The sequence below is a fragment of the Aspergillus fijiensis genome (assembly GCF_003184825.1).
Source record: "Aspergillus fijiensis CBS 313.89 unplaced genomic scaffold BO72scaffold_19, whole genome shotgun sequence".
Classification (NCBI taxonomy): Eukaryota; Fungi; Ascomycota; class Eurotiomycetes; order Eurotiales; family Aspergillaceae; genus Aspergillus; species Aspergillus fijiensis.
In genome coordinates this window covers 558,445-580,340 of record NW_024468995.1, presented here as the reverse complement: position 1 = coordinate 580,340, position 21,896 = coordinate 558,445, and the positions used below count along the sequence as shown (strand labels likewise).

The 21,896-nt window shown below is 54.3% G+C and overlaps 11 protein-coding genes across 11 annotated transcripts; 6 read left to right on the top strand and 5 right to left on the bottom strand.

The window, feature by feature from the left end:
- Positions 1-12: 12 nt before the first annotated feature.
- BO72DRAFT_447527 (beta-lactamase/transpeptidase-like protein) lies at positions 13-1,387 on the bottom strand. The gene has a single exon (XM_040944565.1). The coding sequence runs from the start codon at positions 1,180-1,182 to the stop codon at positions 151-153; it is 1,032 nt and encodes a 343-aa protein (XP_040802131.1). The 5' UTR covers positions 1,183-1,387; the 3' UTR covers positions 13-150.
- A 631-nt stretch (positions 1,388-2,018) lies between these two features.
- Positions 2,019-2,856, bottom strand: BO72DRAFT_447525 (uncharacterized protein). Its single transcript, XM_040944564.1, has one exon. The coding sequence runs from the start codon at positions 2,797-2,799 to the stop codon at positions 2,269-2,271; it is 531 nt and encodes a 176-aa protein (XP_040802130.1). The 5' UTR covers positions 2,800-2,856; the 3' UTR covers positions 2,019-2,268.
- A 948-nt stretch (positions 2,857-3,804) lies between these two features.
- Positions 3,805-4,986, top strand: BO72DRAFT_447524 (TNT domain-containing protein). The gene has a single exon (XM_040944563.1). It carries the CDS (start codon positions 4,000-4,002, stop codon positions 4,834-4,836), a length of 837 nt encoding a protein of 278 aa, XP_040802129.1. The 5' UTR covers positions 3,805-3,999; the 3' UTR covers positions 4,837-4,986.
- A 3-nt stretch (positions 4,987-4,989) lies between these two features.
- Positions 4,990-7,529, bottom strand: BO72DRAFT_508039 (glycosyl transferase; the record flags this gene model as incomplete). Its single annotated transcript, XM_040949287.1, has 4 exons — positions 6,975-7,529; positions 6,524-6,881; positions 5,547-6,456; positions 4,990-5,484 (listed from the first exon to the last, which is right to left on the bottom strand). The coding sequence occupies exons 1-4, from the start codon at positions 7,321-7,323 to the stop codon at positions 4,990-4,992; spliced, it is 2,112 nt and encodes a 703-aa protein (XP_040802128.1). The 5' UTR covers positions 7,324-7,529.
- A 1,455-nt stretch (positions 7,530-8,984) lies between these two features.
- Positions 8,985-10,235, bottom strand: BO72DRAFT_495649 (uncharacterized protein; the record flags this gene model as incomplete). The annotated part of the gene is made up of 4 exons (XM_040948570.1): positions 8,985-9,176; positions 9,223-9,604; positions 9,655-10,085; positions 10,155-10,235. The coding sequence occupies 4 exons, from the start codon at positions 10,233-10,235 to the stop codon at positions 8,985-8,987; spliced, it is 1,086 nt and encodes a 361-aa protein (XP_040802127.1).
- A 1,080-nt stretch (positions 10,236-11,315) lies between these two features.
- BO72DRAFT_447523 (non-canonical purine NTP pyrophosphatase) lies at positions 11,316-12,463 on the top strand. Its single transcript, XM_040944562.1, has 7 exons — positions 11,316-11,504; positions 11,557-11,630; positions 11,704-11,848; positions 11,909-11,945; positions 11,994-12,055; positions 12,111-12,186; positions 12,267-12,463. The coding sequence occupies exons 1-6, from the start codon at positions 11,340-11,342 to the stop codon at positions 12,183-12,185; spliced, it is 558 nt and encodes a 185-aa protein (XP_040802126.1). The 5' UTR covers positions 11,316-11,339; the 3' UTR covers position 12,186; positions 12,267-12,463.
- BO72DRAFT_84621 (aminotransferase-like domain-containing protein) lies at positions 12,251-14,098 on the bottom strand. The gene has a single exon (XM_040950772.1). It carries the CDS (start codon positions 13,973-13,975, stop codon positions 12,413-12,415), a length of 1,563 nt encoding a protein of 520 aa, XP_040802125.1. The 5' UTR covers positions 13,976-14,098; the 3' UTR covers positions 12,251-12,412.
- A 255-nt stretch (positions 14,099-14,353) lies between these two features.
- On the top strand, positions 14,354-16,066 carry BO72DRAFT_376301 (alpha-keto acid decarboxylase family protein; the record flags this gene model as incomplete). The annotated part of the gene is made up of 1 exon (XM_040941210.1): positions 14,354-16,066. The coding sequence occupies one exon, from the start codon at positions 14,354-14,356 to the stop codon at positions 16,064-16,066; it is 1,713 nt and encodes a 570-aa protein (XP_040802124.1).
- An 871-nt stretch (positions 16,067-16,937) lies between these two features.
- On the top strand, positions 16,938-18,536 carry BO72DRAFT_468078 (fungal specific transcription factor domain-containing protein; the record flags this gene model as incomplete). Its single annotated transcript, XM_040946881.1, has 4 exons — positions 16,938-17,301; positions 17,358-17,763; positions 17,816-18,104; positions 18,168-18,536. The coding sequence occupies 4 exons, from the start codon at positions 16,938-16,940 to the stop codon at positions 18,534-18,536; spliced, it is 1,428 nt and encodes a 475-aa protein (XP_040802123.1).
- A 249-nt stretch (positions 18,537-18,785) lies between these two features.
- On the top strand, positions 18,786-19,935 carry BO72DRAFT_495644 (alpha/beta hydrolase; the record flags this gene model as incomplete). The annotated part of the gene is made up of 2 exons (XM_040948569.1): positions 18,786-18,799; positions 18,879-19,935. The coding sequence occupies 2 exons, from the start codon at positions 18,786-18,788 to the stop codon at positions 19,933-19,935; spliced, it is 1,071 nt and encodes a 356-aa protein (XP_040802122.1).
- Positions 19,936-21,243: 1,308 nt separating this feature from the next.
- On the top strand, positions 21,244-21,812 carry BO72DRAFT_376499 (uncharacterized protein; the record flags this gene model as incomplete). Its single annotated transcript, XM_040941216.1, has 2 exons — positions 21,244-21,373; positions 21,424-21,812. Coding segments are annotated over 2 exons (519 nt in total), but the record flags the coding sequence as incomplete, so codon positions are not given.
- Between the last annotated feature and the right edge of the window lie 84 nt (positions 21,813-21,896).

Sequence of the window (21,896 nt, the reverse complement as noted above, 5' to 3'; positions counted from 1 at the left end):
ATTCCAGGCTGATGCAATATCGGGGAAGTGAACGAATACTGCCACCCGTCTCCGCCCCCGACACCTGCCCCGTGTCGGCCTCAGGCATCTGTTTTCCTTTCGCCTCAGGCTTCAGCCCAGTAGATGCCTGAGGGATCTCCTCCTCCTGCCTCAGGCATCACTACCTTTCTTCACCCTCGCAAACCACACCAAATCCTCCATCTCTTCTTCCAGCCCCAACCCAAGCTTGACAGCTTTACCGTTTTCCAAAACAAATTCAGCAGGAACCAAAACCTCATATCCGTCGAGATAATCTTCTAGGCGCGCGATGTACTTCGACTGTCCCCCGACATGGTCGAAGGTCAGTACAAACCCAAAGGAACGATCGGTCGCATCGACAAACAGCTGGTCATTCTTGGCCTTGACCGTCAGTTCATAATACCCCAAATTCCTATACCGGCCCACGTAGGCGCTCAGGGGTAACTGCTGAGGCTGAGGCTCGCGCACATCCGGGCACAGCTTTTGGCGCAGCTCCGTCTCGCTCGGGTTATCATCTTTTTCCCAGCTGGTCCACTCAATGCTATTCCAATCAGGGCGCTCGGTATGAGGCACTTGGAGAACCAGGTCAATCAACTCTCTTGCCATAATGGTGACCACCGGGACTGCCGTGTCTGAGTTTCCCGAGATCACGGCTCCGAATTGGAACTCAGGCAGGAAAAAGTGAGTGCTGCCAAAGCCGGCGACTGCGCCGTCATGACAGACCACCGCGTGTCCCCGGTTATGGTAGATCTCCCACCCCGCCGCGTAGAGGGTGAAGGACGTCTGTGGCGCGAGTTCCTCCTCCCCCGGGTCCTCAATGGAGCGTGGCTTGAGAAGTCCCTTGTAGAGGCTCTCCGTCACCGGGCCTTCGCGATGCATCATGGCTTTAACCCAGCGGATGTAGTCGTTCACGCTGGTGATGATGGAGCCTGCTCCTTGAGCTTCGGGGCAATCTGGCGTCTGAAACCGACGGTAGTCGCGCTGCTCTTTCTTCCAGCTGTAGCCCGTGGCGATACGGTCGCCCAGTCCTCGATTGCGCGCTCGTTGCGGCTGGAGATTGGTGGAAGCCATGCCCAGCGGGCGGAAGAAGCGGTCCTCCAGGAAATCGGCGAAGGATAATCCGGTCCTCTCTTCGACCAAATGCGTCGTCACGGTATACATCATGTTGCAATACATGTACTTGGATCGGATGGGGGCAGCGAGAGGCAGATGTCGGAGATTCCGGGTGACAGATCGCGCCGTATCCGGAGCACTCGCCCGCGGACTGAGGTAGGAGAAATCGTGCCTATCGGTGTCAGTCTACTATCGGGTGTGCGTCAGTATCGAGTGAGTCAGTCTCACGGAGCCATGCCTGTCCGATGACTCAAGATATCATCTACAGTGACCCCTGCGGTTGATTCTGGATCTTGTAGGACAAAGTCATCGGGCAACAATGCCGACATGGGAGCGTCGTATTGCACCTCCGGGTATTGCTCATCATCCTCGACCAACAAGGCCACGGAGGCCGCGGTCAGGGATTTGGAAGCAGAGGCAATATCGAACAGGGTGTCTGGTGTGCAAGGCTGTGGGGGATTGAAGGACGCACTCCCGTATCCTGCTGAAGCGATGCGGCCGTGGTGAACAATAGCCAGGGCAAGGCCTGGCACATGACGTTCGTCCAGGAGTCTCTTCACACGGTCGCTGAACTCGTTGGACTGAAAAAGATCAATGATCTCCATTGAAACGGTTTTAACAGGTACTCTGGCAATGCCTAGGCACGTGGCTTCGATTTATACTCCCAGATTCAATGGGTCGTGTGGTAGTATACGAAGGTTGCTTTGGAAAGGAGGGGTAAACTGCCCGCCTTGCAGGTGCTTGTGCCACGCTGCATCAGCCACAGTAAGCCTCGATTCCACCCAAGCGCCTCCGGATGCTTTGCCACTGCACTTTCTGTAAGTTAAGTAACTCATGCTCGGGAATTGGCCGTGTGTTGGAAACAACTGAGAGCTTCAATACGTGGCAAAAGCTTGATATTTGTAGATGGGAGGGAGTACTGCGGCGTGCTAGTTTCCAAGTCTCACACATCGTCCAACACATTGCACCATCAACAAAGAAGTAACACAGAGGTATCATCAAAAACAGACACGCTTGACATATGATCATAAACAAAGGATGCTCCCGAGAGAAATAGGCGGTCTGAGATGAGAAGAGATGAGAAGCGAGAAAGCGCCGTCCTGGTGCATGGATGGTATGGTTGCAACCCGCTGCAGCCTACGACCCTCTAGCAGCAATGGTCTGGACGATGATATAGTAGGCCAGCGCCAGGCCGGTGACCACAACTTCATCGGTGACCGGACCGCTCGGTAACTGTGGGTCGAGCTCGAGGCGACCCGCCTTGGTCATTGTCCAGCCCCGATTGGGGATGAAGGTGGCGACCACGGTGTCGTGCTCATCGCGGCACTCCAAATACGCCGGGTTCATGTATTTAGGGTTCTTCCAGGTGAGGACTCGGCCGTTGAGAGCCGGTGACTGGAAGGAAGCTTCGTACTTGAACACCCCGCGCGGCTTGAAGGCGATCTGATGGCCGTTGACGCTGACATCGATGGAGCGGGAGAAGGAGTGGAAGTTCACCGTGGCTGGCAGTCTGGCGCTCCCGGTGGCCTGGAAGATCATATGCGGTTTGCGGAAGTTGAGGTCGGCGGCGTAGACGAGAGTGCTCTGGTTGGGAAGCCCTTCGGTGACTTCCAGGTGCTTGCCGGTCCAGCTGGTAAAGTCGACATTGAGGGATCGCGGTTGAGACATGATGAGAGAGATATGGGATACATTTGCTGTCGCAGAAGTGACCGTACATCTCAAGACATTTATAGACCTATACCTCTGCTGGAGTGCATTCAGCCTTGCCCAGCAGTGCCCAGTGGCCAGTCTCCGATGCCGCAGTGGGGGCGGTGTCCGTCCGTGCCTGAGGCTGTGTCGCCAGCCTCGCTGATCATTGGCTGCTCCGTCAATTCCTGTTTGGGAATACGAGCGGCTGGGCCCGTGCGGCTGCGTGCCTGAAGACACCTCAGGACCCTGTCCACGGGCGCAAAATCAGGATCAGGATCAGCCCTGTAGGCTAACATTGTACTGTGAAAAATGTTATGGTCCAAGTCTCTTTCTTCTAGCTGGGCGATGCAGTCTACATTCACAAACAACTTCCAATTTGCAGTTCCTGATGGCTGTAAGCACTGTGGCAGCCCATGTTCAGCCTACCTACCACCACGCCGGGATATATACCAGAATAATGCTTTTCCGCACGCAACACCCCTGACAGTTGACCAAAAAGTATGCCGATCTTGGCTCTTGTCTACTCCAAATACTGAATCTCATCCATCTAGATTCATACTTGGTCTAAGAAATGGCTCTGCATAAATATCATTGACTGTCTAACCAACTGCCCGAGCATCTCCACACTCGCATAATGTGCGTCTATGAGCACCCACTCCACCTCTTGCCAGTTCCACCTTACCATGGGCCGCTGCCACTAGAGTAAAAGCCCCCTCGAGGTTTGTTGCAGCATTTGAAAATCGCGAAGATGCATTTCTGGCGTATCGAGACAAAGAGCTAGTGGTCTGGTCTGCAGCCAAGCAATGTACCGCAACCCTTTAGGAAAAGCTACCCCTGCAATCCCTGGGCATGACAAACAAGACGAGACACCATTGGGTGTGAGGCTTCAAATTGCTGGGCGCATCTCTCGTATCTAGGCTACTTCGTCTGGTTCATGCGCCCTGGTCGCAGGGACTACATTCTTCAGCTCCACGCTCGAATTCCTGTCACGGGCAACCACATACCGCATGGCTCTAGCTGTGGAGATGCTCCTGACAGACCCCGGTCTTCAACCATCTGCAGACCTCTATAAAATATCTTTGTAGTCGCCTGCTCGTTTCTCTTCCCCAGTCAGACCCGCTTGGCCGCTCCCCTACCTTCCATTAGCCCTAGTGAAGCCACCCGACAGAACACCAGAAAATGGCATCCCAGCCCACCAGCCTTCCCCAGCTGCTCTGCTTAGCACTGCCTCTATTTGGCCTGCTCACCCAGGCAGCCCCTAACAAACTGACCTCTTCTCCCAACATCCAGCTGGAAGCCCGCGGGGGCTCGCCCGACAAAGACGGGATCCAAAACTACCCGCCCAGCTGCCAAAACCCCTGCGACGGGGTGACCCCCAACGCGACGGACCCCGTCTCTGGATCCTACTACTGCTCGTACTGCATCTGCAACAACCGCCTGTTGGGCCCCGCCAATTTCGAGCCCGCCAGCAACTTCACCGACTTCTTCATCGACTGGAAACCTCTGGACAGTCAATGCCCGCGGGACTGGCTCTGCACCTGGTCCAACTTCACCGCGGGGCCGTACCTCAACACGCAGTATTACTACCCCCAGAACGATGGGTTCAAAGGGTGCCCCGAGAATGTCACGCTGGAGGTGGGCACGCGAGTCGATCGTTTCGGGTCCCCACGCGGCGGGTACCTGGCCACGCCCGAGACCTCCTTCGCGCAACGCTCGATCCCGCCTAGCAATTTGAACATCTTCAACGATAGTACGCTGTACAACTACTGGCAGTATGAGGTGCGGCGACCCTTCTGGGCCTTTTATGGCGAGGTGCTGCCGTGGTTTGGTCAGCCCGGTGGTGGGGAGCAGTGGTATGTTCCCGCGGGATTGGGACCGCTGATCGACAATGGAACCCTGGTGCTGGTGGCGGCCAAGACTTATGAGGACGATGGGTCGGATGAGGAGTACAGGGCGGCCGCATGGATGCAGGCTGAGGACGCGGTTATGATGGGCGAGAACGAGATGTACCATTAGACTGAGGTGATTGGGCGCTTCGTCTAGGAGATTGAATGTGACTGATTGGGATCTGCGGGGACTGGGACTGGTCTTCGAGGGGGGTGTTTGGACAAGAGGTCTGGCAGGCTAGCGAAAGCGCAAGGAGTAATTGAAGACTCTACTCTTACCATTCTAAATCCAATTCCCGTCCACACCGACCAGAGACGCCCGAATGCTGACGGACGGCTGCTGCGAGGCATTCGTAGGCCGCCGAGCTCGTACCTTCGTGATTGAAAAACTCCTCCCCAGCCCAGGGAGGATCTTCGTCTCTTCTGAGGGCAGACTAGTTGTCTCTTCCAGACGAAGGACCACCTCCACCGCCTTGTCATCCTCGATCACCTTGGGATGACGATTGGCAAAGTAGCGGGCATACTTGAACAGCGACCAGTAGCAACTGGCCACATTGATCAGAAACAAGACAATCTTGTAGGGCATGTAGTAGACAAGTAAGCAAGTCCAGCTGACAGACTCCTTCTTCTTGCGCAGGTGAATGAGGTTGAAGAGGACAACATTGAGGAAGTATAAGCCGTTGGTGGCGCCCAGCATGATCCCGCAGAAGGCCGGCCGCACCGCGAAGGAGATGGGGAGCATAAAGGGCGCCACAAGATAGAGGAGCGTTTCGTACACCTTTTTGATCGCCATTAGCTGACAGTCTTGCGTGGCTCGGGCAAGGCAAAATCGCGGCTTACCTCCTGAAAGACGAACACTTTGGCTCCCAGCTCCCACCAGCCTAGGTTCCAATTACACAGAATATACTTCATGTTGAAGTACATCCCGTTGACGAAGAAGAAGTTCCAACGCATGAAGCGTTGTTTGAAAATGGTCATCTCGCCAAACCCTCCGCGAGAGCCACCACTGCTGAAGAACACCGCCGATGGAGTTTCGGTCTCGACAAACACCGCCGAGCACATGGTGATGCGCCCGCCCAGCCGGCGACAGCTATCTCCAAAGAACCAGTCCTCCGACACTGAGAAGCCGGGATGATCATGGAATGTCTGTTTGAGAAAGTCCGTGCGCCACAAGGAGATGGCGCCGTGTGGGAATGTAGCACTGCCCAGAACACCCGCGAAGGCGCGCTGCAGACCCGAGATCTTGTACTCCAAGTCCTGTGCCTGCTGGCAAAACGCCCCTCGCGATGATCCAGGCCCGACGCTCTTGATAGTATACCCGATGCACTGTACGCGTCCTTTCAACCGGTCACTCACGACCGGGAAATTGGCCGGCAGAGCGCAATCGTCGTCGATCAGCAACACGTTGGGAAAGTGCTTGGCCGCATAGCAGCCTACAAACTGGGCGATGATCTTGCTTCCGACCGGACACCACAGATGATTCACTCCGTACGGACGACAAACTTCCTCAGTGTTGTCTAGTGGCTCCGGAGCGTTTCCGTTGGCAATCACGAAAATGTTCTGGGGTGGGAAGATGCGCAGGGCTGCTTCCAAGGTAGGTCCAATGATGTTTGCCGACTTGTAACAGGGAACAAGTAGGGCTGTGGCCTGGGCTGTCTTCCGGTTGTGTTCTAGATTGGGGCCTTCTAGCTTCTCTGGTGCTGCAGGAGGATCCTTTTCGAAAGAGACGAGCAAGGGTCCGAAGGCATAGCTAGCCAGAAAGAGAGAGCGTTAGTGATTTTCCACAATTCCAACACAGACTCAACCAGGATACGTACAAAAACGCAACTCCTATCGTAATCGCCCAACCGCCCTGAATCACAAATTCGAAGCGCACCACATAATAAAGCCACCAGACTGCACCCTTCCAGAGTGGAATACCAACGAGGACAAGGTAGATGAATGCTATCAGGAGAAAGTAGACAGCATATTCGAACAACACCTGAGCCCAGTATTTCCGTTGTAATGCGGCCCGCCGCTCTTTGGCTTTCTGGTAGATATCATAGATGCTATGTCGTGCTGCCTGTCGCGCTGTACGGGGCCGAGTTCCGGTTTCGATGCGAGAAATTCGGTAGCTTTGTGGACGTGGTGGAAGAGGCCATGCGCCATCCCGGGTTCCGGGAACCGAATTGGAAGCTCCCAAACCGTCCCTTGGTTGGATATCATGTGGGAATTGAACACCTTCATCGGCAATCTGCTCATTGACCTGAACTGGGTGTGCTGGTGAACGTGCCCCTTCAGCACGGGCATCAAAGTCCGGACGCGGGGAGAAGCATGGTGATTGGATTTCAGTGATGCTGCTCAGCTCGGATATACTCAGCGGTTCGCTCAGACGTCGAGTATTCGCGATTGTTCTGATTTTTGGGGGTTGGTGGCCGCTAATAGTCGCTGAGCGGCGCAGACGTCCGCATTCCCTTTCAAATGCGGCTGTCTGGATTGCCTGCTGAATAGGGCCCTGCTTTGATCGATCACAATGCGAGCTGTTCCACAGATGATTCGATGGTGTTGTTGAAGCCAGTAAATGGGCAGGAATTACCACATCCTCAACCACGGACACGCGAGTACTTGAAGGAGGCATTGATCCAACGTTCCGGAATGACCACTGCGTTCCTGGAGCCGGGGGAGAAGGCTCACCGGGCTGTATAAATTGCACACATCATGAGAAGGCGTGTCTCGCTTTCTACGGCACAGTCCAGACCGTGGAAAAGCAGGGCCCGGTTCCTGAACAAGGCGTCATCATTCTGGGCCTCAGGTCTGTTTGTCGGTGCCGGTAAAGTATTTGGCTCAGCTGATTTGGCATTTGCTCAGGCGCAAAGTGGACGGGGTGCGCAATTCCTGGAGGGCCGGACAGCAGTCGTCATCTCACAACTACAAGATCTGGTAGCGTAGATGAAGAGTGGGAACCAATACAGAAATAGAACTAGTCTAATCTCAGCTCTGAAGCTAGCATGCGAACATGATTGCCTGGGCCCGACTCGCTTGCTATACTTTGTACATGTGGGGTCTTGGTGTGAGGACCATCCATCTCGGCTTCGGGGGGGAGGGGGGGGGGGGGTTGCTTCAGATTGTGTATCATTGGCATGAACCGAGTGATGAACCACATTCGTCCTCGTGGTCTCACGACCGCAATCAACGATAACGGGCTGCGTTTTGTCGCGTATATGCCCGGTCAAAACAGCGTGAAGCGTAGGTTGAGGTAAGAAGTATAAGGGGAGAAGATGAAGGATGGCCCAAAGCGGAAAGAAAAAAATAAGCGCCGCGGCAACCACGGATGGCATTACGTAACCCACGGCCATTTTCAGGAACCTTTTGAGGCCTCGTCATCATGGATCAACTTTCCATAATTGCTAGGCTCCCATTGGATTGCTCCATCATAGGCTGGCTATCTAGTTGGAATGTCATTTCCAATCAGTGGATTGGGTGGATTTGAGGCAGAGTCAAGGCTTTGGAACAGTAACGGGTGGCTGTTACACCTGCCTGTCAAAATCCAGGAACCTTCCATCTACAACATTCAACATTCATATGCCTTTGACACTCCGACTCCCGCGTGCCATTCGTTCTCAACTGCTTATTCCTGGCTGTCAATGAATTTTGAAAGTATGTGATCCTTCAAAAGCATGACCTTGTGCTCCCAAAGAATAACATGAGCAGACCGGGCTGCTATTTGCAGTCCACCAAATTGGGCTCGTAGGGCAAAGGTTCGTCACCCGCGTATCCACAGTGGGTACAATCCAACCTACGTACTTACGAAGCGTTCCCCGGAAGCAAATTTGGTATGGAAAGTCCGCTTCTTGTCGCATCGAGCAGTGGTTTTATCGCATACGTACATAAATTCATGGGAAATGTGATTAACACCATTTGCCCCCCCGTTCCTGGTTCATCCCACTCTGCCTTGCGCTTCCAAACGTCCTGTTGTTTGTCCACCGGTCCTTACGTATAGGCAATTTCACCAGGATCGTGTAAGTGATCTTCACTGAGGGGCTATATCTAACTTACCCTCTTCACTGATGTCCTCGGATAAACGGAATCCGCCTGTGCATCCGGTGGCGTTGCCAAGACTGCAAACGTTTACTCTTTCGGGTAATGTTAGGAGGCCTGGAGCCCTGAGGGCTGTCCGACAGATGTCTGATCTCTCAGTTCTACTCTTGATCCATACGGTCCGTCTTGTATCGTGTCTCTTTTATGAGTCCCCTAACCGCCCGTTTACATTAAAGACGTTTGTCATGGATCATCGCATATTTACGTCTGCAACATGCCATAATGGTTGTTGCCCATACCGGTGGCGATAGTCAATCCTTCCAGAACGATGGCGCCGACGTCGTTGCGCAGGGCTTGGCGAAAGAGCTCCAGACTGGGGAAGGAGGCTGCCAGGAACGCGGCGAGGTCCTGGACGCTAAACATCATCGCGAGGACAAAGGCGAAGGAGGTCACCTGTCCAGAATTAGCAAGTTGTACCAGTGGTAGCGATCTAACGAACAGTGAGGCAGACAAATCCGATAGCAATTGCCCCCATGATTGCAATAGGCACCATCCCCTCCGGCCGCTGAATCTCCTCCGCTAGGTGGACAGCTGCATCGAGGCCGCTAAAACCCCAGTTGGCATTGATTAACCCCACGATAAAAGCAATGCCGTCATTCTTCCAGCCAGTAGCATTGGAGAAGGTAGCGAAGACAAAGTTTGGGGAGGTGTGAGTTGCAGCACGTGCGGGAACCGCAATGAGAATGACGACGAAGGCACCGAGGCTGGTCCAAAGACACGCATTGCCGACGAAGGACAAGGTTCGTCCGTAGATATTAAAGAAGAAACAGAAGAGATTGACGAACTGGCATGCTACCAGCGTGTACCAAGGTTTTATTTTTCTACATTTGTCAGAAACTTTGTCCGGGCTTTTGGAGGAGAAAGGACATACAGTGCTGGATGGGACAGGATGTAAGACCCTACACAGGCCGATGCAACACCCGATGCAACACTGGCAGAGCTTTTGAATACAGGCTGCTCGTCAGCATATTGCTCAATCACAGACGGGAAAACATAAACCCAGAGCACAACTAACGCAAAGATTGACCCCGACCAGGCCAGCCAGCCGGTGATGGAGGAGGCAAGTCGAGCGTATTTGCGAGGGATCAGCTCCCTGGCCCAGAATGACTGTCCAGCAGCATTTGGCATGGCACTGACCAGTTCCGAAAGAGTTGCCGCCACGGCTGTGGAGACCAGGGCCAGCAAAATGCCCCCATAGACGAGTAAGGCTGACCCTCCGGAGTTGATGCCAGTTACCAGAGAGGCAGACACTCCCCACCACGAATTGGTCAGAGAATATGCTACACCCAGCACCGACAGCACCTAGTACTTTCGCTCCATCGGCTGTGAGTACCCCATCTCCTCGAGGCGCTGTGTGTCTGCATCCCTCACGGGTTTCCCCTCTTGAACTCGTGTCTCGGGGGCATGGGGATCGCTTGGGGCTACGTCGCCCGATTTCTTGACCTGAACCATTTGGATTGAGGAGGGATCTGGCAGAGATGATGGTCCTGCGTTGGGAGCAGAGCAGGACGGGAAGTTGGGGGCTACGTCGCTCCAAGATATAGGGTCCACCGGCCAGCTGCCCCCCCGACCCGGGCCATTCCGCGCGTGACCCTATTGAACACAGCCTTTTGAGGCTGGTTGAATGAGCAGCTCCAATCTGGCCAGTCTATCGCATTACTCTTCGATTGACACTGGGCATGGTCACTGTGAAAGATATACAATTATTTCCTACTACGATTCCTTTCCCCGCTCTTCCCCGCATTCTCCGCATTTCGGTGCAGCTCAATGGAGACATTGAGATCTCCACAATTGCTCTGTTGGTTGAGCGAGAAAGCTTCGGCATAATTGACAAATGACAGGTTCCTCTGGCTAGCATCCGGGGTTTGCCAGCTGTCGAAGATAGGCGCTTCGGCACTCTTCTGCCCTAACAGCACCAATCAACCCACCAACGATCTTCCACCATCGTCACCGTCACCGAAACGAAACAGTCCTCCCCCCTTCCCATTCCCCCATGACATCTCAATGACACCACCCTTCCAAGAGAAGAGAAAGAGCATTGCTGGGACTCGGACTGACTCCAGACCTGCCTATGGCGGGACACCGCCGACGATCTGCTGCCTGCCGCTACTGTCCCAACCAGCAATAATGCTGCCAAGCGGTGCTTTCCGGCATGTTACCCCCCGTTCAATGTCTCAATCATGAATTCTGTGGTGTTCTAGCAGGTGAAGGTGAAGGCGCGATGAAGGTCACGTGGCAGCCCCCCCCCCCCCCCCCCCCCAACAGGTGTGAGTGAGCAAGGGTAGTAATCCTGTGACTCGCAGAGACAGACAGTCATTTTACACATGTCTTCTCCTATGCTCATAGCTATGGCTATTCCCACTGACCCTGTTTGAGGGTATAAAGTAGCATTCCCAGGGTGTTCAGATGCCCTTGGCTCCCCTTTCACACCGGGCGGTGAAGGGCGGCAAGTGTGAGTCATTTCTGCTTCTTTTCGTGGGTGTTCATTTCGTACTTTGTTTACTCTGTTAGTACTTATTTACTTTATCATTACAAGACAGTCACCAAACACTCATCATGCTAACTCTCACCCTGGTCACCGGCAACAGGCACAAGATCTCTGAGCTCAATGCAATCTTAGGCAGCTCAGCCATCTTAAATTCAATCGACCTCGATCTGCCCGAGATCCAGGGCACCGTGGAAGAAATCACCCGGGAAAAATGCCGTGTGGCCGCCGAGAAGGTACCGCGAAGTGGTCGAACTTTGACTGGCGCAAACTGAACCCATTCAATAGATCGCTGGTCCGGTCCTAGTCGAGGACTCTGCGCTGGAAATGCATGCTCTGAACCGTCTGCCGGGGCCTTATGTGTTCGTCCGCCCTGTCTTTCTGTTGTGCTTGAGTGGGAAAGGCTGACTGATGGGCGTGTGGCGACCAATACAGTAAGGCTTTTGTAGAGAGCGTCGGCAACGAGGGCCTCTACAAGATGCTTGCTGCTTTTGAGGATAAGACCGCCGAAGCCGTCTGTACCATAGGCTATTCTGCAGGACCAGGGGCCGAGCCAGTCCTCTTCCAGGGGAGGCTATTGGTGAGTACTACAGTACTACCCTGGAATCATATCGCTTGGCAATTCACTCATCTCAACCAGGGCAAGATAGTCCCCGCGAGGGGTGCCTCCTCGTTTGGTAGGCTTTGTCTTCAATTGGCATGTCCGGTCACTAACAGCAATCCAGGGTGGGAACCCATCTTCGAACATGGCGGGGAGACATTGGCCGAGATGGATGTGGACAAGAAGGCAAGAACAACTAGCATGTTGCATGATGGCACCGTCTTGCTCACACAATACATAGAATGGACTGTCTCATCGATTCAACGCCGCGCAGAAGTTGAGCGAGTGGTTGAAACGGAATGAAGGGACGGTATAGTGTAAGCGACCCAGCTTTGCCTTTATCTTCACAAATCGTGATTCGCCCTGAAAGAACCTAATGCTGATACTCATGCACCAGCCATATGAAACTTACAAACAAGCAGCCCGACCCCAATCGATAGAATAGAATTTCCATGTTCCAAATTGGTCATGTGTCAAACCTACCTAGCGTTCTTTCATAGATTGGAAGTAAAATGAAGAGACCAGGCCAGTTCCACGTTATTGCTACATCATATGGGCTTCCAAGGCAAACTCCTCCCGCAATACATCGGACAAAAGCTTGACACCCTCGCTCAAATCCTTCACCAGTGCAGCCGCAGACGTCAATCGGATGTAGAACATTCCCTGGCGCTTCGGGCTAGGCGAGAATAATGACCCCTTCGTGACCTGCACTCCTTGCTCTAGAGACCTCGACACAATCCGACTTTCCATCTCGACCAAAAAAGTCTCCATACTGAATTCGGTTGTCGTCTGGTGGCGAAGCAGGGGGTGCTGGCGGTAATCGAGCTGCAGCCAGAGAAACATCCCATACTGGGGACAATTCCAAGACACAAGTCCGCGAGGGAGATACTTTTCACAAGCCCGCACCAGAATATCACGACGTAACTGGTACTGCCGTGAGAGATTCGACAGCCACAACAAAAAGCCTTCGTGACCCCACGTCTCATCGAGCAATTTCCAAAGCATGAGCTGCGTCGGCCCATTGACTCCCAGTGTCGAGACCTCCTGGTAGGCCACGAATTTGCGAATGGCCTGCAATGAGGCAGTCACCCACCCAGCACGAAGACCAGGCGCCAGGATCTTGGATGTTGAATCTAAGCGGACGACGCGACCAGATCGATCGATCGAGAGATAGGATGGGACTGCCTGCGCCTGAAACCTGTCGATGGCGGTGAGCACGCTATCACCTCCATTACCCTGCCCATTGAGCTCGTTGGCACACTGCATGCCCAGACGCAGACAGTAATATGGGTCATCTTCGATGATAATCAGGTCGTGTGTCTCCGCAATCTGATATATCTGTTCCCGTCTAGGCAGACCCTGAGTAACCCCGGTCGGGTTTTGCCCGGTGGGGATCATGTACAAGACACGTGGCTTGGAAGAAGCCGAGGTGTCCCAGTTTCGTAGTATCTCGTCCAAGACATCCGGGCGCAGTCCTTCTGCATCCATGGCCACTCCCTGCACTCGGATGCCCTGCAGGCCTGCTCTTTCCACGGCGCCAGGGTAGGTATAGCACTCAGTGAGAATAGTATCTCCTCGGTTGCAGAAGATCCGGTAAGCAATGTCCAGCGCAGACGTCGAGCCGCACGAAAGACAGACGGCCCAGTCGGAGTACCGCGGTTGATGCATCATCTCCACGTGTTCTGTAAAGAATCGGAGTAGATGAGGGAAGCCAGCCCCACTGCTGTAGTTGAGCCCATTGGCCAGATTGAACGTGTCCGTGTACTTGGCTATCGTGGTCTGATGACTGGAAGGCTCGCCGGCTAGTGTGGGTGGCATCGACTCGATTGTCACCGAGTCCCATGGATAGTAGTCTGCGGTGGGCCGTCCGGTGCCCAGGGAGATGACCTTGCGGTCACTGGGCTGGTTTGCGGACTCTTTCAACGCTGAACCTTCAAAGCCCCGACTTTCGATACTCCAATGATCGTCCCATCGCTTTGCGAGAGGAAGACTGCGTGTGTGGGTGGATTTGAAGGCATTCGAGGAATTAACGGGGGCGATGGCGAACGGCAAGGGCTCCGACTGCGCCCGGAGAGCCTTGATGGAGGCGGGCTGTAGAGGCGGCATTTCAATTATGGCTTGGAATTTGAGGCAGGTACTGAAAAACAAGAATAGTCGCAAGCATGCACATCCTGTCGACGTATTGTAGGGGTCGATAAATCGAGATAAATAAAGGTGCTTTGCGTGATGAGGCACACGCCGAACACGCCGATACTTCTCCGGCCCGCGGCAAGCCCCGTCTTCGATTCCTACCCTATCCCGAAGATAAGTCGGAGTGATTGAACACGCCGAGAAATCCAAATCTCGAGCTAAATGGTGCCATTCATTTCTCAATGGTTCATGCACTATAAAGTCCACTCTGTTGTCGACAGGGCCTCGGAAGTCGGGAGCTCGCCTTCACATTCTTGTCATTTTCTACCCCCAAGACCAGCCACTCTCACTACCATGTCCTCAGTTACTTTGGCTGAGTATCTTTTCACACGCCTCTGGCAGTTGGGAGTTCGCTCCCTTCATGGCGTACCAGGTGACTTCAACCTCCGCCTGCTGGATTACGTGGAGCCGACGGGGCTGCGATGGGTGGGCAATGCCAACGAACTCAATGCTGGCTATGCCGCCGATGGATATGCTCGTATCAAAGGAGTTGGTGCCCTGATCACCACCTTTGGTGTCGGAGAGCTGTCAGCTATCAACGCCATCGCAGGTGCCTTCGCTGAACGTGCTGCGGTAGTGCACATCGTCGGAACCCCCTCTCGCGAGACGCAAGACCAGCGTCAGTTAGTCCATCATACCTTCAACGACGGCGAGTACCGCCGATTTGCACAAATGGCGTCTCATGTCACGGTCGCTCAGACGCGGCTGTGGGATCCGCAAACCAGCCCTGCCCAGATAGACGAGGTTTTGCAGCAATGTTTGCGGCATAGCCGTCCGGTGTATATCGAAATCCCTGTGGACATGGTTGATCAACCTGTACTGGTTGAGCGGCTGGGTCGTCCTCTCACGTTATCGCAGCTTCCACCGGTCTCGTGTTCCAAGGTCGTGCTGGCGCGTATCTTCAAGAGGATGTATGCTGCCAAACGACCAGTCATTGTGGTTGATGGAGAAAGCCGACCGATGGGAATTCTTGGACAGCTGAAACGTTTCATCACCACCACCCAATGGCCATTCTGGACCACGGCGTACGGGAAAGGCCTGCTGGACGAGACCACGTCAAACTGCCACGGGGTTTATCGGGGTAGATTCGATAGTCCCGAGGTGCAAGCATACGTGAACGGGGCCGACTTGGTTCTGTACTTTGGTCCCCATTTGAGCTCGACCAACACCTTTTCATGTTCAGCCATCCCGAAGGACGAGGTAGCCATCTACATCTCGGACACGGAGGTTCGATTCGGTCAAGAAGTCATTCGCGATATTTCCGCTCAACACCTGCTATCACAAATTCTGGAGGGACTGGATGTTCAAAAATTCGGGTCTGACAATGCTCACCAAGGCCTTCCCCGCCTCTCGTCGCTGACGTTGTCTGACGTTGCTGGCCCGAGCCCCGTTACCCAGGACCGTTTGTGGCGGCTTCTCGCAGGATATCTTCGACCCGGGGACATTGTTCTGGGAGAGACGGGGACTGCCGGGTATGGAGTGCGAGAGATGGCTCTACCTCGTCATGGTCGCGTCTTCACTCCAGTCACTTGGCTTTCAATTGGGTATATGCTTCCTGCATCTCAAGGAGCTGCCCTTGGTCAGCGAGAATTGATGATGGCGGACGAGTATCACGGCATCCGCGATGCACGCACAATCCTGCTCATCGGGGATGGTAGTTTCCAGATGACGGCGCAAGAGCTGGGGACCGTCATCCGGTTGGAGTTGAATGTGGTGGTATTCGTCATCAACAACGATGGATACACCATCGAACGTTGCATCCACGGGCGTCAACGGGTGTACAACGACATCACTCCATGGCGGTACTTGCAGGCTCCTCAACTCTTTGGTGGGGGCGATGAGGTTTACACAGCCTCTGCTCGCAGTTGGGATGAGCTGGGAGGGATTCTCAGCACGGATCAGCTGTGGAAAGGATCCGGATTGCGCATGGTGGAGATTGTATGTGATCGGGAAGATGCCCCGGGTGGTCCGTTGATGGAGTATATGCAGAGACAGAACAGTGTGTAGAGTAGTTGTGTACAGTAGTTGCCAAAAGAACCGAAGAGATGAGATGAGATGCATCTTGGGTGAATGCCTGAAGGACCAGGCAAGAACCAGACGGCAATTGAAGCCTCACCGCCTTCCTCAACCCACCGAAATGTTTCCTCTCCGCTCCACTCCGATGACTCTCCGATGACTCTCCGAACCGAGCATCAACTTCCAATTCTTCTCCGTACTCATCCTGTTGGTTTGGCGTCAGTCAACATTCCCTCTGCCTTGAATGATATCCAGGCAGCCTGCCTGCGAGCCATGCCGCAAGTCCAAGCTCGCCTGCGATCATACCCACCCGGTATGTACGCGTTGCCGTACCAGCAACCGAACCGGACTGTGTCTCTATCGCTCCACCCCCTTCAAGAGGAAGCGGCCTCTGACATCAAACGAAAACCCTGAAGAGTCGCGCTCGTCTCCGAGGTAGAGCAATCCTTTATTCTTCTTATTCCCGGCGGCGACTCTTGTTGCTGATTATTCTCATGCCAGTCGCGACCCCTTTTCAACGCCCTCCGCCCGGTCCTCTCGTCGTCAGCGGTATCCCAACCCCGGATACATCGGCTCCTCCAGTCATGTGGCGATCTTTAGCCATATCCCCCCGACGGCATCGGATCAGACTGTGGCACCGCAGTTGGCTGAGCCTACGGCCCCTACAACAAGGGTGGACATGAACGATGACGATGCACTGCTTCAGCGCGCGGCGGACGCAACCCGGCTGCTGTTGGCTCATGCACCTCTGCAATCCATGAAAGACCTGGTCCACTTGTGGCTGTCGAGTGGTGCTAACTTAGCACTGGGAGGTGCCTTGCTTGGAAATACCATCGACAGTATTGACCTTGCATTGACCTCCATGTCGACCAATGCGAATTGGCATCGACGATATGCTGAACTTCTGCTGCGTAATTCGGCGCAGACCCTGCATAGCAACTCGTCTTTGACCTTGGCAGAATTCTGCGCTCAGTTCACCGAACATAACATTAGATGGGAGACCTTGGGCCTCTTTGCTCTGGCGGTGATTCGTGCCTCGTATGATGTGCCATATTTCGCACCGTTGTATTCGAAGGACAATGGCATATATGATCTTCGAAAGCGATGCTTCCGTGTCGCAAACTGTGCTCTCGAGATAGCCTTGTCGTTGGACCAGCTCAACGACCTGCAGCTAGTACTTCAGTACGAAAACCTCATCGTTCATTCGTACATAGCAGGCGATCAGAGTCAGTGCAGCTCCCCCTCCGGGCTATGCCAGTTCCTGTGCACTGACGAGACCCAGGCTATCAGTATTGGAGACGACTTGGGGATGGAATTGCGTCAATCTTTGCTCTCGGGTATCATCAGACCAACGGTCTGGAGCGGAATGCCCCTGTTTTTCTCCAAGAGCTGCGTCGCACTGCATTCGCGCGAATCTTCTCCGCCGATAAGAATATGGCCATTTTCCTCGGTCGACCTCCGCGGATGCCACGCCATTTCTGCGACTTTCAGATCCCATCGGCTCCTGCGGGTACCAGCCACTGGGCTCTGTCTTCAGACCCAGGTGAAATCACTCCCGATTGGAGCCCAGCAGCTGTCCCCTCCTATGTGGCTGAGTCACGGTGGTCGGCGTTGTGTGCAAGCCTGAAGGAAGATATCTTATACCTGCAACGCGACAGGAAGAGCGACCAGTTCCAGCAGCAAGTCCGGTATTCCCATTCATCGCCATGAAACGTAAAAGAGCTCTACTAATCTTGCTAGCATTATACAAGCACAAGCTGAGAAACTGTGGGATGAGCTCCCGCGACAGTTCCGGTTGGAGGGAAGCCTGAAGGAGACCACAAAGGACGGATTTGAGAGGGACTCTCTCGCCAGCTTCCAGCTCAATCACTTGCATGTCCTGTTTCTTCTTCGCCTTGTGGTCCTACCCTCTCCTGCCACCCCCAGTCAGGAGCTTGTAACCCTCGCCGAGCAAATTTTGGCCACTGTTGTCGCCTTAATAATGCTGCGCGACCAGCTCACAAATTCGGGCACAAGTCTGATGTGGAAGGTATGAATGAGGCGGATCGATGAGCAGCGTCGAGTAGAACATAAACTGATTCAGGCCTGTCAGATCGTGCATTATGGCCTTCCTGCCGCGGGCATCATTCTCTTAGCCGTGTTGAACCAACGTTGTTCGTCCGCTCCGGTCCCGGCCCCTCATCCACGGGCGATCCAGAACCTGACTGTTTTGGCTGCGGAGCTGTCAGGTGGATCAGTGGTGCAACTGCAAGACCCTAATTACGATCTGATTTCCAGGGCATTGTCCACGATCCACAACATGCTGGATTCAATTACAGCGGATGCACTGCGGGGACCGGGAGCGCCGTCTCCCCGCACCACGACCCTGGCCGACTGGGAAGGATTTCAAAGCCAGCTCTCGTGGGACCTGGACCTTGGGTTCTGGCAGAATCTGGCCGATACCCCATTTTTGGGAGACTAAACGAGCACCTCAGCCTGTTTCAGGGAAGGAGCAGGGAGATCCATGATACGTAGGCAAGACACTAACCGAAAAGAGAAATGATGTTGCCTGCCGTGAATGGGCACCATGACGACATCATAGTGATGTATTTTCAAAAACCCCCTCCCCGTAGGGCTGAACAAAGTCTTTCTTGGCTTTAAAGCTTGGCTACGATCGCCATTGCTTTACATGCCCATCGTTTCCGTCCTGAATAAACTGTCTTCATCTTCCATGGCTTCCTCCCGGTCGGTGCCGATCCTTGATCACCTCCCTGAGCATCTCCGTCCTCCGTCTTGGCGCGTGTTACTGATGAACAACTCACAGAATTCGACATGATCCCAACTGGTCCGTCCGCCAAGGCCTGGCTGGCTCATTCTTAAAACTCTTCCTTCGGACCTACACGGCCTGTCACTTCAGATGGCCCATTTCACTGAAGCCACACCATGAGGGGGAGCGATTTGTGGTGATTGATCCCGCCAACACGCACTTTTACACAGGCGTTGCAGTGGATCAAGAAGTCAAGCCTGAGGCCGTCGGGGCCACGTGGTTTCCTGAACCTTGCATTGACGCCATTTCCATTCCTGATGGGCAATACGTCGTGCTTCATCTTCACGGCGGCTCGTACGTGCTGGGTGATGGACGCACCTCCTCCTGCAACTTCCTCGCGAAGACACTCCTCAACCACACACCGGCCAGTCACATCTTGTGCTTACAATACCGACTCGCCTGCTACCCGAATGGCCGATTCCCGGCCCAGTTACAGGATACCCTCACTGCGTATGTCTACCTCATTCACACCCTACAGATCCCTTCATCCCGCATCGTGCTATCCGGCGATAGCTCAGGGGGACATCTTGCGCTGGCCCTGCTGCGCTACATCGTCGAGTACGGCGACCCGTCCCGACTCCCACCTCCACAGTGCAGCTGGCTCTGGTCGCCATGGTGCGATGTCCCCGCCGCAGTGGACCCGGACAGTTGGACCCAAAGCGAAAACTACGGCACCGAGTACATCCCAGGCTCCTTTCCCACCTGGGGCGCCCGGCAATTCCTGCGCGACCTGGCCATCACAGAGACAGTGGAGCGGTACGTGGCACCCATCCACCATCCGTTCATACTCCCCTCGCCCGTGTTGATCATCACGGGAGGTCGTGAGGTTCTATTCCCGGATCACCAGGAGCTGGTCCGACGGTTCCAGGAATTTGCCGGCAAGGAATCACAGATTGAGCTGGTGGTGGAAGAGAAGGTGCCTCACGACGTCCTCATGATTGGCTGGATTATGAGGTTCCATCAGGAAGCGGAGGCTTGTGCTCGACAAGCGGGGGATTTTGTGCGGCGCGTGGGGGCCGCAGAGAGGTCTGGGGTGACAGAGCAGGCACGATGATGACTGCAATGATCACGATCAGAATTGAGCGTTGAATGTACTATCATGTAGCTTGAAGAATTTACATCAGCAATCGAGTACCCAGCGCAACGGGAAAGTAAGCCCCGGGGCATAGTCGGCCATAAGCCGGACCATTCTCCGTGACATGTTGGTCCTATTAGCGCCTCCGAACCCCCCTTCCCAGCCTTCCTGTCACCGTTGTGCTGCAGTGAGGGCACCGAGTGTAATTTCAATGCACAGTGCACGGCGGAGAAAGCCCGTAAGCCACCACCGTAAATGTCCGAATGGCATATATCTCGCATTCTTCGGAGGATGACAACCGTCAGCTCGGGCCCTCGCATCGTGGGCCTTGAGCCCAGCCTGAAGGTGTGGGAGCGCCGGAGTCCGGAGTTTTTCAAGTGCGCCCCACCGTTCGCTCCTGCAGAATGCTGCTGATGCTTATGGGTTCCGCGGGACGGGGAGCTGACGCGGTCTGTGGGATAAAGTTTGTACCTATTCAGTTTCAGGGCCGTTGAATGAGGTTGCATCGCTGAGGTGTAAAAGAAGCTCATTCTGACGTCAAAATAAGCAGCTCTTTCTCTCCCTGACAAGCTCAAAACTCATTCTTCATGGCAGTACGTAACCAATTCAAGCCTTGAATACGAGGCAGTTCTAACGGTGTTTGCTCATCCTGCTGTTCCTGCTCCGTCCGAGTCGTCCTCAAATGCACCCTGTGGTCCGGGCTGAGATAAGCACTAAATGGACCCTAATCTGTTTCTTGACCAAATTCCGGAGCGACGCCCGTTTCGAGCCATCCCAAGTCCTGCAGGATCATCGGACCTTCGAGACTGGGATTTGTATTTCCTGACAAATTTCGGATCCCAGTTAATAATGCGCGGAGACCATGTCGGCACCTAGAAAATCAGCCTCATGTTGCTGTATATAAAAAGGGTTCCACGCGATAGATGAGCAGTCGACAAGTTGCTGGAGCATTCCTCGCGGTTCAAGATGCAACTCACCACGGCCATTCTCCTGATTGCTGGCTTGTGCACCTCGGTGCATAGCCAGGGCTTTGCGGACGATTGCACCGATATCTATCTCCTGGAAAATTGGCTGGTGGGCACTTGTCCGACCAGCGACGGGAGTGGAACTATCACCAGTAGTGTCTATCTCCCCAACAAGATCACCAACAGCGAAGCCACGCTAGCGGTATGTTCCTCCTCTTCCTCTTTCTGGGGGAACTCTGGTCGTCAGGGCTTGTGCTGACCTACTGCTATCAGTGGAAAACCGAGTAAGTTCATCGTCCTGCCCCATGCGTCGACGCCGAGTATTGAGTCCCGTAGCGGTGCGTATTCGCAGTCCTGCAGCGAATGCATCCTGCTCGATGAGGGAGCGACTCTGCAGTGCTACTGCAAGTCCACCTACGCAGCGAACAGCAAGAACACGACCTTAAACCTGGGTAAGAGATCTTCCCCAGCCGAAGACTGCTCCGTGCTGATAGTGCCGCAGAGGAGCACATCGCCAACTACGATGGACATCTGCTCTCCAACCTGACCGGCAGCGTCACCTCCATCCCGGCCGACTCGTCCTGGCCGATCCCCTCCGACTTTGAGGTGCAGCTGCAGGTCTCCAGCCTGAACAACAACTGCTCGACGATCGGGGGGTATCTGACTCTCAACGATCCGCAGGACTGCTACTATCTCAACCTGGGGGTGGAGTACTACTGGTACGCGGCGACGACAGTCAACAACCTGGGGTGGAAGATTGTGGCGTACCACGACAGCACGTGCAGCGGGGAGGCAGTGGGCACGTTCACGCCGGAGAATGTCGACACTTGCCTCACCTTTGAGGATGGAGTCTCCGGGTTTGCCGTCATTCCGCTGTGGAATGCCGACTGATTCACTGTTTGATGTGGTTGATGTGTTTGGAGTGTTTGCTGTGTTTGCTGTTTTGGTAGTCAGTCGGGTCGGAGCGGATCGGAG

Bases quoted from the DNA above. Each gene is read 5' to 3' on its own strand.
- BO72DRAFT_447524 (XM_040944563.1), top strand. From the start codon at position 4,000: ATGGCATCCCAGCCCACCAGCCTTCCCCAGCTGCTCTGCTTAGCACTG.
- BO72DRAFT_447527 (XM_040944565.1), bottom strand. From the start codon at position 1,182: ATGATGTATACCGTGACGACGCATTTGGTCGAAGAGAGGACCGGATTA.
- BO72DRAFT_447525 (XM_040944564.1), bottom strand. From the start codon at position 2,799: ATGTCTCAACCGCGATCCCTCAATGTCGACTTTACCAGCTGGACCGGC.
- BO72DRAFT_447523 (XM_040944562.1), top strand. From the start codon at position 11,340: ATGCTAACTCTCACCCTGGTCACCGGCAACAGGCACAAGATCTCTGAG. The intron at 11,849-11,908 runs GTGAGTACTACA...CATCTCAACCAG, and splicing joins TCTTCCAGGGGAGGCTATTG to GGCAAGATAGTCCCCGCGAG. The intron at 11,946-11,993 runs GTAGGCTTTGTC...ACAGCAATCCAG, and splicing joins GAGGGGTGCCTCCTCGTTTG to GGTGGGAACCCATCTTCGAA.
- BO72DRAFT_84621 (XM_040950772.1), bottom strand. From the start codon at position 13,975: ATGCCGCCTCTACAGCCCGCCTCCATCAAGGCTCTCCGGGCGCAGTCG.